Source organism: Diadema antillarum, unplaced genomic scaffold (assembly GCF_040938485.1).
Source record: "Diadema antillarum isolate AM-2024a unplaced genomic scaffold, OU_Dant_1.0 seq00000217_RagTag, whole genome shotgun sequence".
NCBI lineage: Eukaryota > Metazoa > Echinodermata > Echinoidea > Diadematoida > Diadematidae > Diadema > Diadema antillarum.
In genome coordinates, this window is record NW_027271272.1 from 236,226 (window position 1) to 249,357 (window position 13,132).

Here is a 13,132-nt window from a genome sequence, read left to right on the forward strand (position 1 = left end):
GACAGGGACAGTATTTACTGAATTCATCAAATGAAAGGGTTTGAATGCATTAGACTACCAGCAAGAATTAACAAAATGAGTATCAAATAAATTGCAGACTCACACACAGTGTTCAAGTTGATCTTGATTAGAAATCAAATTAAAGAGTCATTATTACTAGGATAGTGGAAAACAACAATAATTTGTTGTAGTAAATGAATTTATGGGTCAATCCACGTCAAATCAACCACTGCTGTTAACCGGACCCCCTTCAATTTTCTTTAAATTCGCGCCAAATGTTCCCCCAAGTGTCTGAAGGAAGATTCTGAGATATTTTGCCCCAAGGTCAAATGGTTGCTAAGATACGGACTCCCTTAGCAACCAATGCGCAGTCGAAAAATCAAGCTTAAATTAAATTTTCTATTTTTGATTGACTGCTGCAGCCAAGTTAGATGAGTTACATTGCTCATTTTCTGTAAATTGGAAAAACTTTATGATCGTAACATGCACAATGTGTTATGGTGCAGATCTGACAATCCGTTATTGCGCAAGAGGTCACCGAAAATGGAGTTGAGTGTCAAAGTTAATGTATTGGGTGCATGTTTGGAAGCTGATAACTTCAAAATTCAATTAGCTTAAAACCCAATACTATGCATATTTAAAGACTCTCACTTGCTCTAGAGACCAACCAGAAATCGGCCAAAAAGTATGCATTGTTTTCTTGTAGGGCACCCTCAAAGTTGGTTTTTTCAAAAAGTTGCCAAGTTCAAGGTCACAAATTACCACTCGTCCCATAGAGGAGCAACACCAAATTTTGTGTATTCATAAACATTTACCTATATTTTCATGGGTTACTTTAAATAAAAACTTTTGTTACTGAAATGTTTAATATGTCTGATTTACGCATTTGAAAATGGTTGTAAACACCCCAAAATCAATGAAAAATGGCATGTGGGGTTCTTAGCACATTTCAAATTGTGTTAAATCAGAGATGAAGTGCCAAAACACAATGGTATCTTCTGTGATGATAGTCTGTAATTAATACCTAAAGGGTATGCATCACAAATCGTTTTGTCTTATTGGCGATTACCTTGAAAATGCAGCTGAAAATCACAAAAAACAACAAATCGGTCAATTTTCCATTTGAATGGTGTTAAAGTACTAATGCCCATGGTGACTTTAAGTTTTGTTTATGTTCAATTTCATGTTCAATTTCTATTCTATTTTAAGCTACAAATGATATTTCAAGTCATCTCAAGATCTTTTGACCTTGATATTGTTGTGAAAATAGATGTACAGTACATCCTTGATATGAGATAACAAATGATTCCTATAAACACAGTATTTACACACAGGATCCTAAAGTCTGTAATGAGTATTTAGATTATTATTTGTGAATATATACAGCGTGTCCAAGAAAAAACGAAACCGAGTTTCATTGCAATTCTTTGCGGTCATGATCATATATTTGCTTTATGAGATGTACATGAATGGAAAGATATACTTCTCTTCTTTCATTTGATGCACAACTCATTGTTCATAATTCATGCATGACTGAGTTAGAACAATAGACACTAATGCTACTAAATTTTCATTTGCACGAGCAAATGGTGACTTTGAATGAGTTTTTCAGGCTTTTTCGGCAATCTTTTGCAAAAAATAAAATCATAACCTTAATATCCATTCTTTTTCCTTTCATATAACATCTCGTGTGTAAAAAATGATCTACGCCTGCTCGAGAAAACTTACTTTGAAAATAAATCCATTTTACCCAGAAAGATGGATAGTAAATAAGGAGCCAGTTAGCTTTCCCTACGCCTGCCCGACTTGGCAGATACCAATAGCCTTTTACGCTTCAATGAATTTACACAAACATGAAGGGAGGGGGTATTAAAAGGGATTGTAACAGACGGTTCGGAATAGGGTCGTAAATTAGCACATGATCACGAGCTTGCCTGACCATGCAGCAAACCACAGAGCAAAGGGTGTTCATCAGCGGAATGTTGGGGGGGGGGGGGGGGTGGGAGTAACTGACCGAAAAAGCCTTCCGAGCCGCCCCCCCCCCCCCTCGAAAAAAAAAGATGACTTTCTGCCCTGCACTTGTACCTTTGAAATGTTAGAAGCGCAAGTTCAGTGATAAATAAAGTGATGTACCCTCTCTTTCTACTTCACCTCCCCCTTCAAAAACTTAAAAACCCTGTCAGTGATGAAGGATGAACCACGCGTGAGGGAAATGTAGAGAGGAATGAAAACAGTGAGATAAGTTTGAGGTACAAAATCATCAAAATGTGGCCATTGTTGTAACGTTGATTTCCCATAGCCGTTGGACTGCATGCAGCCTGAGAATACACACGATATTAGTCTTCAATTATTGGTTAACCCTATCTAGGCCGGGCTATTTAGGTAGTTGATAGAGCCGGGGGGGGGGCCTCCCAGGCCCCCCTCCAGATCTCGGCCGTCGACCGCGCAATCGCGACGAAAATTGGCACACACATTGCCTATGATGTAATCTAAAATACCTTGAAGTTAATTTTTCAAAAAATTATCATTTATGCTAAATTATGCTAATTTATGCATAATGATGCATGAAATCAGACTATTTGGTATAAATCACAAAATCAAGCTCAAAACAGGCACATTTTTTGTGTAAATATTCTTTTTAGTGTCCTTAGCAAATGTAATTAAAAAAAATTGTGATATCAGAAAAAATTCTTAAGTATTTTATTGTTTTTTGAATTTCTTAAGTATTTTATTGTTTTTTGAATTTCTTATGTATTTCCTTGTTTTTTCGACTTTATGTTTTTCATTGTTTTTTTGATGAAATTTGTCCGTGACATCGCTCCGAACAAGAAAATATGTTATTCATTGATTTTAATAAATAAAACACCAAAATAATCATGCTTTTATGAAAATTGCCTGTAAGCACAGTTTGCATTGAAATTGTACACGAATTCACGTTTTTGAGCAATTTTTGGTCTGACATGCATGTACATATTTATGCGTAACTTCGGAACCGCACGCCCGGGCGTCACAAATTTGGTGTCAAAAGATGCGCAAGACTCGAAAGAAAAAAGTCATGAAACGTCACGGCAATAGCTTCTTGCGATTGCGATACATCGCGCGGAACGTCGAGGGGGGGGCCTCAGAGGCCCCCCCGGCCTAGTTAGGGTTAAGTCTCATAGCTTAAATAAATGACAACAAAGGGCTTTCCATCTCATACAGCATTCTCTGTAAATACCCCCCCCCCCCCCACAACATTCACTGTAGCACTGCCGTTGTTTTGTGTGAATTCAATGGCGCAGGTGAGCCCACTGTCTAATGCTAAGTCGGGAGAGCTGAATGCTTGTTTTTCGACTATCCATAGAATCGGTAGAAATGAAGCATGTTTTCATGCAAATTTTTCTCAAGCATCCGTTATTCATATTTGACGCATAAGGTCTTATACGAAAGAAGAAAATATGGATATTTAGGTTATGAACTTTGTTTTTCGAAAACATAACGTTGTAAGTCTGAAAAATTCACTTAAAGTCACCATTTGCGCGTGCAAATGAAAATTTGATAGCACCACTGTTCGTTGTTCTAACTCAGTCATGCATGAACGATGAACATTAAGTTGTACATCAAATGAAAGAAGAAAAGTTTATCTTTCCATTGATGTATATCTCATAAAGAAAATGAGTTATGATTTCGATGGTAAAAAGTTCCAAGGAAACCCGGTTTCGTTTTTTCTGGGACACGCTGTATACATGAATTATTCGAGTCTAACATGACGATAACAATAATGTACAGTAGGGCTTGGGGCCAAAGGCTGGGCCCAAGGCCGGACCCAAGGCCAGGGGCCTAAGCCCAGGCCGGGCCAGGGGCCAGGGACCCGAGGGCAGGGGCCCGCGGCCGGGCCCAAGGCCAGGGGCCTAAGTCCGGGCCCGAGGCCGGGGCCCAGGAGGCCAGGGGCCACCAGACTGAGACCACAAAGAGAACCAGTCATGACTTGCTGTGATAATGATGTGACAGGGCTGTGCATACACATTTCATATTGTAAATACACCGTACATGTACATATTTAAGTATGATACACAGCCTAGTCGCTGTATAAATCGCGACAACACAGAGAGCAAACACAATGCGAATTTTACGATCACATTGAGTTTTGATACTTGACAACATTTTTTGTCACCTCAAACTCATTGAAGACAATCTTCATTAATGAGACTTCATACATTTCTTTGTTACATGTATTTTCTGAAGGCTTGGAAATTGATAAAGGAAGGCTTCAGTAAGGTCATCACCCCATCTACACTGTAACTTGAATTACATGTAGGACTGAAATACAAAATGTATATCTCCAAAAGTGTTATCACCATTTTGAAACTTAACCTTTAACTTTAGTCTGTAACCTTACTGTCATTTCATGTCTCAATTTGAATGAAACTTCAATAATTCTGTTCTGATCTTACCATCTATTCTAAAGTAATGTTGAACATGGTGTGTAATGATATATAACACTCTCACAATGCATGATTTCATTACCATGGCATTACATGAACTAATTGCACTTATAAGCCACTTGATAATCTGAATCATTCTGCCTGAACCTCAATATTAACATGATAGACTCCATCAAGTGAGTTATTGGTACCGTACTATAGGTGGCATTTCTCATACATTAACACCTCCAGTATTTTGATGTGAATCTCCTTGCAGATGATGTACCGTATAAGATGTAATATACAAAAATTTGCAAGAATGATGACAACATTGAGCCAAAACAACAACAAATCTACAATATAGATCTGATTATTTAATATTCTGGGCAGCCATAAAACTCAAGAATGCTGTTCCAGGATATAAACACCACAATACAAAGTACATTGTGAGTTTGTAGCCTGGCAGTAAACGTGAAATCTGCTTCTATGCTGCAAGCTAGTTCTTACCCAGCTGGATGTATTTTTCAAGCTTCTCTTTCCGTTCCTCTGTCTGCGCCGGGGTAAGAGAGAGCAGCTTCTTGGGTGGAAATTTGTGGCAGCCCGTGAAAGAGTTGTTGAACTCTTTCTTGATCTGTTCGTTGAAGTCATGGAGTTGTGAGTAGCGCACCGAACAGTGAAACACGCCATTCACGTGAACATTGTATACCTGCATAATGAAAATGTGTCTACACGTTAAAAGAAATTTGACCAGTAACCCCGTCGCGGGGCGCTGTAACACAGTAACCTTTACGGTACGTATTTGTCCGTATGGGGTCGCTGCTGCGGTTATTTGACCAGGTACATTGTAGCCATACTGCGGTATGAATTTGAATGTTGGGTTAACAATCTCAGTGGGATTCACACTGATGTGAATTAGCGTGGTACATACAACATGTAGGTCCACCTATCTCTAGATTTGCATTGTGATTGAAATCTCAAGATGTTTGCCTGTGTGGACACAAAAACCAAACTAATTAGAGCAATCAGCATCGCGATTCAAATCCCAAGAAATCTTGTGCTTATTTCTGAATTATTGTGATAATTCGCACTGAGGTGACTGTGTGAGCTGTGTGAATCCCATTTCAATTCCATCAATCTATACATAGTAAGATTTAATCGCACGTCACAACAGCGCGCACACCACAGCACAGGCATAGTACAGTACTGTGGCACGCACAAACACAAAGGGCAATTGGGTACACAGTGAAGCGGACTAGATAAAAACTCTATAGAATCTACATCTAAATCAAAATTAAATGAACATCAATTAAGGGTCTAACGTTAGACTTGAAAGCCGGTCTTAAAAACAACCGACCACAAGTACAACTTGCACTGTCATTTATTTAGTGTCAATAGAACTATATAGCTGTCATTCAGTGTCAAATACGTAGGTTTTTCATGTATTGACACAATAAAATTCTAAATAAATCTTTAAATCTAAATATATCATCCAAAAACAACAAGAACAAACACTGTTTTCATAATCAAGGCACATGTCATGCCCCTGGGTATGATTACTATGAATCGCATGCACAGCACAGCTTCGTTGACTTGTTCACACAAAGCTACAGAGTACTAACGTGAATTATAAGGTGTGGGACTGAGTAAATCTTTTGCGGCTACTCCCACTAGGAAATCATCTGGTGAAAACCCGAGTTTTTCAGTCTGTCAGACCTGATTAACACACAGAAACTTACCCTATACGTTGATCCATGCTCATCTTTACATTCTTGCGTATCTGGTATCGAAAAATGCATGTTGACGTTCGTTCTGCACTAAAGCCTCTTGATCGTTGACGTTCACTCGTAAACTCCCGTGCAGAAGGAACAATAACAACAGCAACAGTTTTGGTTTTTTAATTCAAGACGAAAACTGAAAGCGGTAGGTAGCTGCATGCCTTGATCTGTGCATGTGGTGATGCGATGAGCGTGGTTTACAAGCTGACCTGATGAACCGCAGCGGCTGATCTTAGGTGTGTGATACACCAGAACAGAAAATGAGGACTTGCGAACAGCTCCCAAGTATCTAAACGTCATGTAGGCCTACCGATTGTCTTCTGATAGCTCATAAAAGAAAAAAAAAAAAACTTCCATTCTACTTAGAATCTATTGTTCTTTCCTCATGCACGAATCAAATTGCATGTTGTCATAATATATACGCAAGCATCAACGTCTGAAGCAAAATATGCTTTGAGGGGTTCGGTATTTTCTTCTCTCCCTTCCCTTCCTTTTCTTTTTATTTAATTCTTGTCTCTCACTGTCCCTCTCTTCTTCTCGGCAAGTTTCGATTAGGCCTATATTCCAGATGAAGTGTCAGCTACTTAGTGAAAGATCGAGGGAAAGAACTTACTACTACTAGTAGGCCTATAAGGAAAACAAATCCGATACGAAAGGTCAAGACTTGATGATTTTATAGAGGATGTCAACTTGTGTTAGCATGTTGTGTGTTTGGTCACTTGCTTGATTATCATTAATTTTGTTTGTGTGTTTTCCCTCATGGCCGATGGACTGTTGATGTTTCATCTCTAGACATCCCCCGGCCATTACGTCTTTGCTCCACCCCAAACTCCATGTTCAATTCTTGCACACTTCGCGTGACATCATTTCCTGCCATTGTTCAGTACTGTAATTAGCAAAAACATTTCATATTATGCTGATGTTCGAAGTGATTGTTTCTTGATGCGTGGGCACGTTGTTAATTTATGTTCTGAGAAACCTCCGCTCTTACTCTATCTCTTACCGTCTCTCCCAGGCAGTTTCTTTGCTTCTTTCTCTCACACTGTCTTTCACCTTATCAATATAGGAAACATCGCTATGGGAGCTGTTCGAGCAAGACCATTCCAGGGCCTAACAAGGAAATCCTGCTCCATAATTGCTTGTATGATTTGAAAATTGTATATGTAGGCCTATGTCAGTGATACCGATTACTCATAGCTGTTTTAGTTATTATTCGACACAAAACCGATCACCTCATACTTGCGACGATATTGTGACATGATTCGAAGAATCGGCAAAAATGGAAACAGACGCATTTATTTATACAAATCTTTTGTATAAAATAGCCTTATAGAACGGTGGGGGGGGGGGGGAGTCGGGGAGTCGATCTCTTTTCAACTGCCCTTCGTTAGAAGCAAATCAAATAATTGAAACAGTCGTGCACCCTTATCATGGGGGGGGGGGGGGGTGTGTCATCATCCCACGAGTATACGGCCCACGAGCTATTTAGACACCAAGTAAAACAGGCCTGCCAGCAAGACACTAAAGTAAAGCAGGCCCATAAGCTAGACAAAACTAAGGCCCACGAGCTCGACAATAAAACGTATACACTATAAATCCCGTGATAAAGAACTCGTGGGGCTTTTTTGCCTGGTAGGGCCTATTATCATATCGAGCTCGTATAATGGGCCTCGTTTGCCCATAATAATATGTGTCTATAGCTCGTGGACCATACAACTCGTGAATCTTTTGAGTTGATGTCGTGCTCGTGGGCCTTGCTCACTTAGTGCCTAGCTCGTGGGCTGTATGACTCTTGGGCTGTATAATGACTTGTGGGTGTCGAGCTTGTGACGTATACGTGCACCCTAGAAATTGGAATTCGTGCCTGTAGTGTTTCGCGACATACGTTTCGAACAATTTTTTTTTTTTACAAAATCATTTGATTCTAGAATATATTTACTGTAGACAGGATTCATAATAAATAGCCTTGTATATGGAAGCTAGTGTGTGTATTGTGCAATTATGGTGCTTAAATGATAAACGTGGATATTTCTAACTAAGCCGGCCGTTTACGAATCTTTAAAGCCTTATTCAATGTGAATAATAATAATAATCGTATATATAGTAATAATAATGACAAAAATGATAATAATAAGGTCTTATTTACCCAGGGTAGCCTCTTCAGTGTTGCCACTGCTCTACCAGAGGGCCCTCCTATCATTATTACCCTAGCGTTGCTATATAGGTACCCATTTATACACCTGGGTCGAGAGGGACATAGTGGGCAAAAACATCTTGTCCAAGGATGTAAGCACTGGGCGGGATTCGAACTCGGGTCCTCCGAAAGGGAGTCGGGAGTCTTATCCATGCACTATCAATATGCCACAGCGCCCCTAATGTAGATGTATCTGACCAGTGAATCAGTGTGTGTGCGCGTTTTGTTTAGTTTTTGTATTTGCTACAAATAATTTCTAATAAGAGGTACCGCTTGTTAGCAGTTGTGCTATAACGGTCAGTTTTCCATTTGTCAACATGGCCAATGCTGTGCATTGTGTGTACATCAACATGCTTGAACAGTTGGCTCAAATTGTTTATTGTGTTGATTTGTTTTTCATAAATTCATAAATGATTTGTATTTTCAAGGTGGTGGAAATTAATTACTTGATTCAGTCATTATTTCTTTCTTCCTTCCTTCCTTTAATTCTTTCATTCATTCATTCATTCATTCATTCATTCATTCATAGATTTTCGAAGATACTAATAGAGGCTTGTGAACATAAAGACACACGGACACAGTACTGAGGTAAATTGGACAAATACGTTCTCTCTCATCTCCTTCTCTCTTTATAAAATGGTTATAGGCCCTACGTTTCGTTACTCCGAAGGTTCGTTACTCCGAAGGTCATTATTCCAAAGAACCGCAATTCCGAAAATAATACAGGCTGTATAAGTTTCGTTATTCCAAAGGTTCGGTAATTCGAAAATGAATAAAGATTAAAGCTATTCCCAAAGTTCGTTGATCGGAAAACAAAATAAGGTTCACCATTCCGAAGGTTCGTTCATCCGAATTAAAAAAAAAAAAAAGATTCGTTAATCCGAAAATAAATATAATAAGTTTCACCACTCCGAAGGTTCGTTAATCCGAAATAAAAAAAAAGATTCGTTAATCCGAAAATAAAATAAGGTTCCTAGTTCCAAAAATAAAATAAACTTCATGTTGTGTAGTATAAAAAATGGTATATTACGCAATGATTTTTTTTTAATTAAAAAACTTTCACTTTAATACCCACACACACATGCACACATGTATCATTATAAACTCACACAAACACACACGATATACACACATAGATTGATGAAATATAATATACAGTCGCAATTTGTTATTAGTATTATTGATTGAAAAAGTAGAAGTTTCTCCGCCTCCTCCATGCTATATCACATGCAATTCCCCCTCTTTTATCACATATTGTACCAGGATGAGCCATTCTTCGCCAGAGATTATTCAATTTTGGGTATAACGAACCGTATTTCGTTTTCGGATTAATGAACCATCGTATTAACGAACCTTCGGAATGATATGTCATACATGAGCCATGAGGTCAAAGGTCAATTATTGAAAATGCTTAATTTCACCGGTTTTCCGTGCTTTGAAAGTGGTTCAATGTATTTTCATTAAAATTTGTGTATATTTACCTTGTGCAAATAATGATTACTTGCCAATCAAGCGAAATTGTCGTTTCACATTGGTAATAAATTATTTTCTGTAAACCTATTAGAGGGATAATGCGTTTGACGAATGCATTCGAGTCCAGTCACTATCGTGACATTTCTATTTTGATAATGTGTTTGTCTATAAGACAAGATGTTCTTAAAATCAAATATGATGCTGACAGTTTTTGTTTTTGAATAACGATTTTTTTTTTCCATTTTTGGATTAACGAACCTTTGGCATAAAGAACCTTTGGAATAACGAACCTTGTTTTCATTATCGGATTAGCGAACCTTTTGAATAACGAACTGTAACAGTTCTTGAGTACGAACCTTGTGATTATGAAAGGACAAGTTCACCTTCATAGACATGTGGGTTTTGTGAATGCAGCAATATTAGTAGAACACATCAGTGAAAGTGTGAGGAAAATCGGACAATCTGTTCAAAAGTTATGGATTTTTGAAGTTTCTGCTCAGTCACGGCTGGATAAGAAGACTACTTTAGCTTGTGAGGTCACTTGTGTACAACGATATAAAGAAAGAATAAAGAAAATTCAACACATTTTCACTTTTCTCACATGACAAAAGAACACTTGACTTCTCTCTTTCAGAAAGCAGGGGGAATAATATTACCCTTAACATACGTCAGTAACGAGTCGAAGAAATGTGCACTTTATTCAAAAAGGAAAGTTTTGTGAAATTCTCTTTTTATTTTCCTTATATGCTAGTACGCATGTGACATCATACACAGTGGTAGTCTTCTCACATCCAGCAGTGACTGCGCAGATACTTTTAAAAAAATCATAACTTTTGAACGGATTGTCCGATTTTCCCCAAACTTTCACTGATGTGTTCTATTAATATTGTTGCCTTCACTCAATCCACATGTATTTGAAGGTGGACTTGTCCTTTAAGGACGAAAAGCTTTTCATTTGATATAGATTCAAACACGCACACAAACACGTACACACACAAACACACACAAACACACACACACACACACACGCACACAAACACATACACACACAAACACACACACACACACATACAAGCACCTAAACGCTCTACGTAAAACTTTAATTCAAACCAAAAGAATCTTGCACGCTGAAATAAGCATTGAAATGGAGCATTGCGATTGAAGTACCGGATTTGATACACGTGAGGTTTATTACATTTTGTCTAGAGTACAAAATAGATACTGATGCTATCAAAGACTTTACATGAGGAGATTAGATTACTGTCACTTCTTATTCTGATACGCCTCGCCAAACAGTGGAAATAATATTTACAAAAGAACATAATTTAGCTTCATGTATATTGTACTTTCTTCTATCGTCGAATCATTTACAAGTATTTTACAAATTCAAATCAGGAAACAGTTTTCATTAAAAAATGAAGCATATTTCATACTTGTGTGCGAATGTGCCTTTTTTTTTCCTATGCTAGGAGGATATTTCATTTCGACGGCCGGTCTCTCTTTATTCTGTTTTCTTCACAAACATATTTTTGATTTTCCCTGAAATTTCATTTTTCTGAATAAGAAAAATTAATACCTACACGAGTTTAATGTTGTGAGTTCAATCTCCAATCAAATATTCCATCAAAATTTATGTCACCTGTTCAACATGTTAATAATGTAGCAAATTCCTTAAAATATTTTTCAATTTTGGTTAATGGGTTAGTTCCTGTCTTAAGAGCAAGGTATATCAAATGATAAACACTCTGATTTTAATCACGAGTACTGAAATGAAGTGCAAAAACAGCATACCTATAGTATTGATGCAAATATATCACACACTGGAATAAATAGGAACCACATTATGTACATAATCGTACTATAATCATATGATAAGAAAATGATACAGAAAAAGACACAAACTACAATAAAAAAATGTATAAAAGCACAGAACTACGTCATTAATTATAACAATAATGATCTACAAATCGAAGCAAATATTATTTCAGCTTAGCAGAAATAATGAATATCAGATGCTTACATAATTTGTATATCCTTTTTATTGTTTGTTAGTTTGTTTGACTGTTATTTTTTTCTGGCAGGTTGAAATTTCCTTCCGATGGGAAGATTGCATGAGAATCTAGTACATTCCAAATAACTGGAATTTTGTGTTTGTGAAGATAAAAAAGAATCATCAAAATAGGCAACAAAGTCTAATGCGCAATCAGGTAAGATCAGAAAATGTAATTGTTGAAAGTTTTATATTCTACATTCCGCAAGTTTCATAGTTTTTCGTCCAGGATGCTGGACTATATCATAATAATAAAAATGTATCTTTTTGTGAGTGTATAACAACTATACTCCTCAAAAGTCAACTTAAACGAGAACAAAAAATAATGTCATAGCACTTTAACGTATGTCATGCGAGCAGCTAATGGCAGGTCAAGGTTAGGTCGGGCCAGGACCGTACTGTAACTTTTAGCATCCACACATCGATTTTTTTTTATTTTTTTTTTGATGTTTGACCCTGGAATAGCACGTATATGATTATTATCATAAATACCAGCTCTACATTATTACACCTTTTTAGCAGTTAACAATGAAGTGTAAGTGTATTTTCTGTTATTCCCCGTGAACACATGAACCTCTTCTAGATAGTAGATACCATAGCGTAACATGGTCTCAGCCGTCGTGTCATAACGCTTACAATAACACCTGTTCAACAACTTCCACCAAACAGCTCTTCGTGTGCGTTACTTTATTACCTTTTTGATCCTACCCCCCGGTTTAAAGTAATAAAAATATTACTATGTCATCGAGTAATTCAACACTTTCAACAAGTGTACTTTATTGTCATAAGCATGTTAAACGTGTCCAGTGAGAGAGTCGCAGGTTCCGAATTCGTAATTATCATGATCATTGTCCACGAACTTCTAGGAATTTATCACACCGACCTGGATTTGAAACAATTGTAATCATGTGGACATCACATCTTATACACTCGCGTACTGTTTGGACAGTTATGAAGAGGCCGGGCAAGGAGCTGGGGGTTGGGGGGGGGGGGGTACGTTGGGCGGGATAGGGTGGGGGCTGCAGATGAGATATCAACAACGCAAACGTGCCACACGAGCACACTGCAGTGAAACAAAATACTGAAAGAGAGAGAAAGAGAAGAGATTCGACAACCAGTATATAGCACCTGTAACAATCATTTTACCGTAACTTAGTACAAGCATGTTCATTTTCACTAAATTTTTGAGAAAAGCAAGACTATAGCGACTCTTATCTGAAGTTAATGACGTCATCGA

General features: G+C 37.7%; 1 protein-coding gene across 1 annotated transcript in view; it reads right to left on the reverse strand.

The window, feature by feature from the left end:
• The window catches only part of LOC139729069 (sorting nexin-17-like), a 54,413-nt gene extending 48,153 nt beyond the window's left edge, over window positions 1–6,260 (reverse strand). The window contains exons 1-2 of the mRNA XM_071639996.1: window positions 6,140–6,260; window positions 4,911–5,109 (exon numbers count right to left, since the gene is read on the reverse strand). Of these exons, the coding sequence (XP_071496097.1) occupies window positions 4,911–5,109; window positions 6,140–6,199 (259 nt within the window). The 5' untranslated portion in view covers window positions 6,200–6,260. The remainder of the gene's footprint in view (window positions 1–4,910; window positions 5,110–6,139) is intronic.
• Between the last annotated feature and the right edge of the window lie 6,872 nt (window positions 6,261–13,132).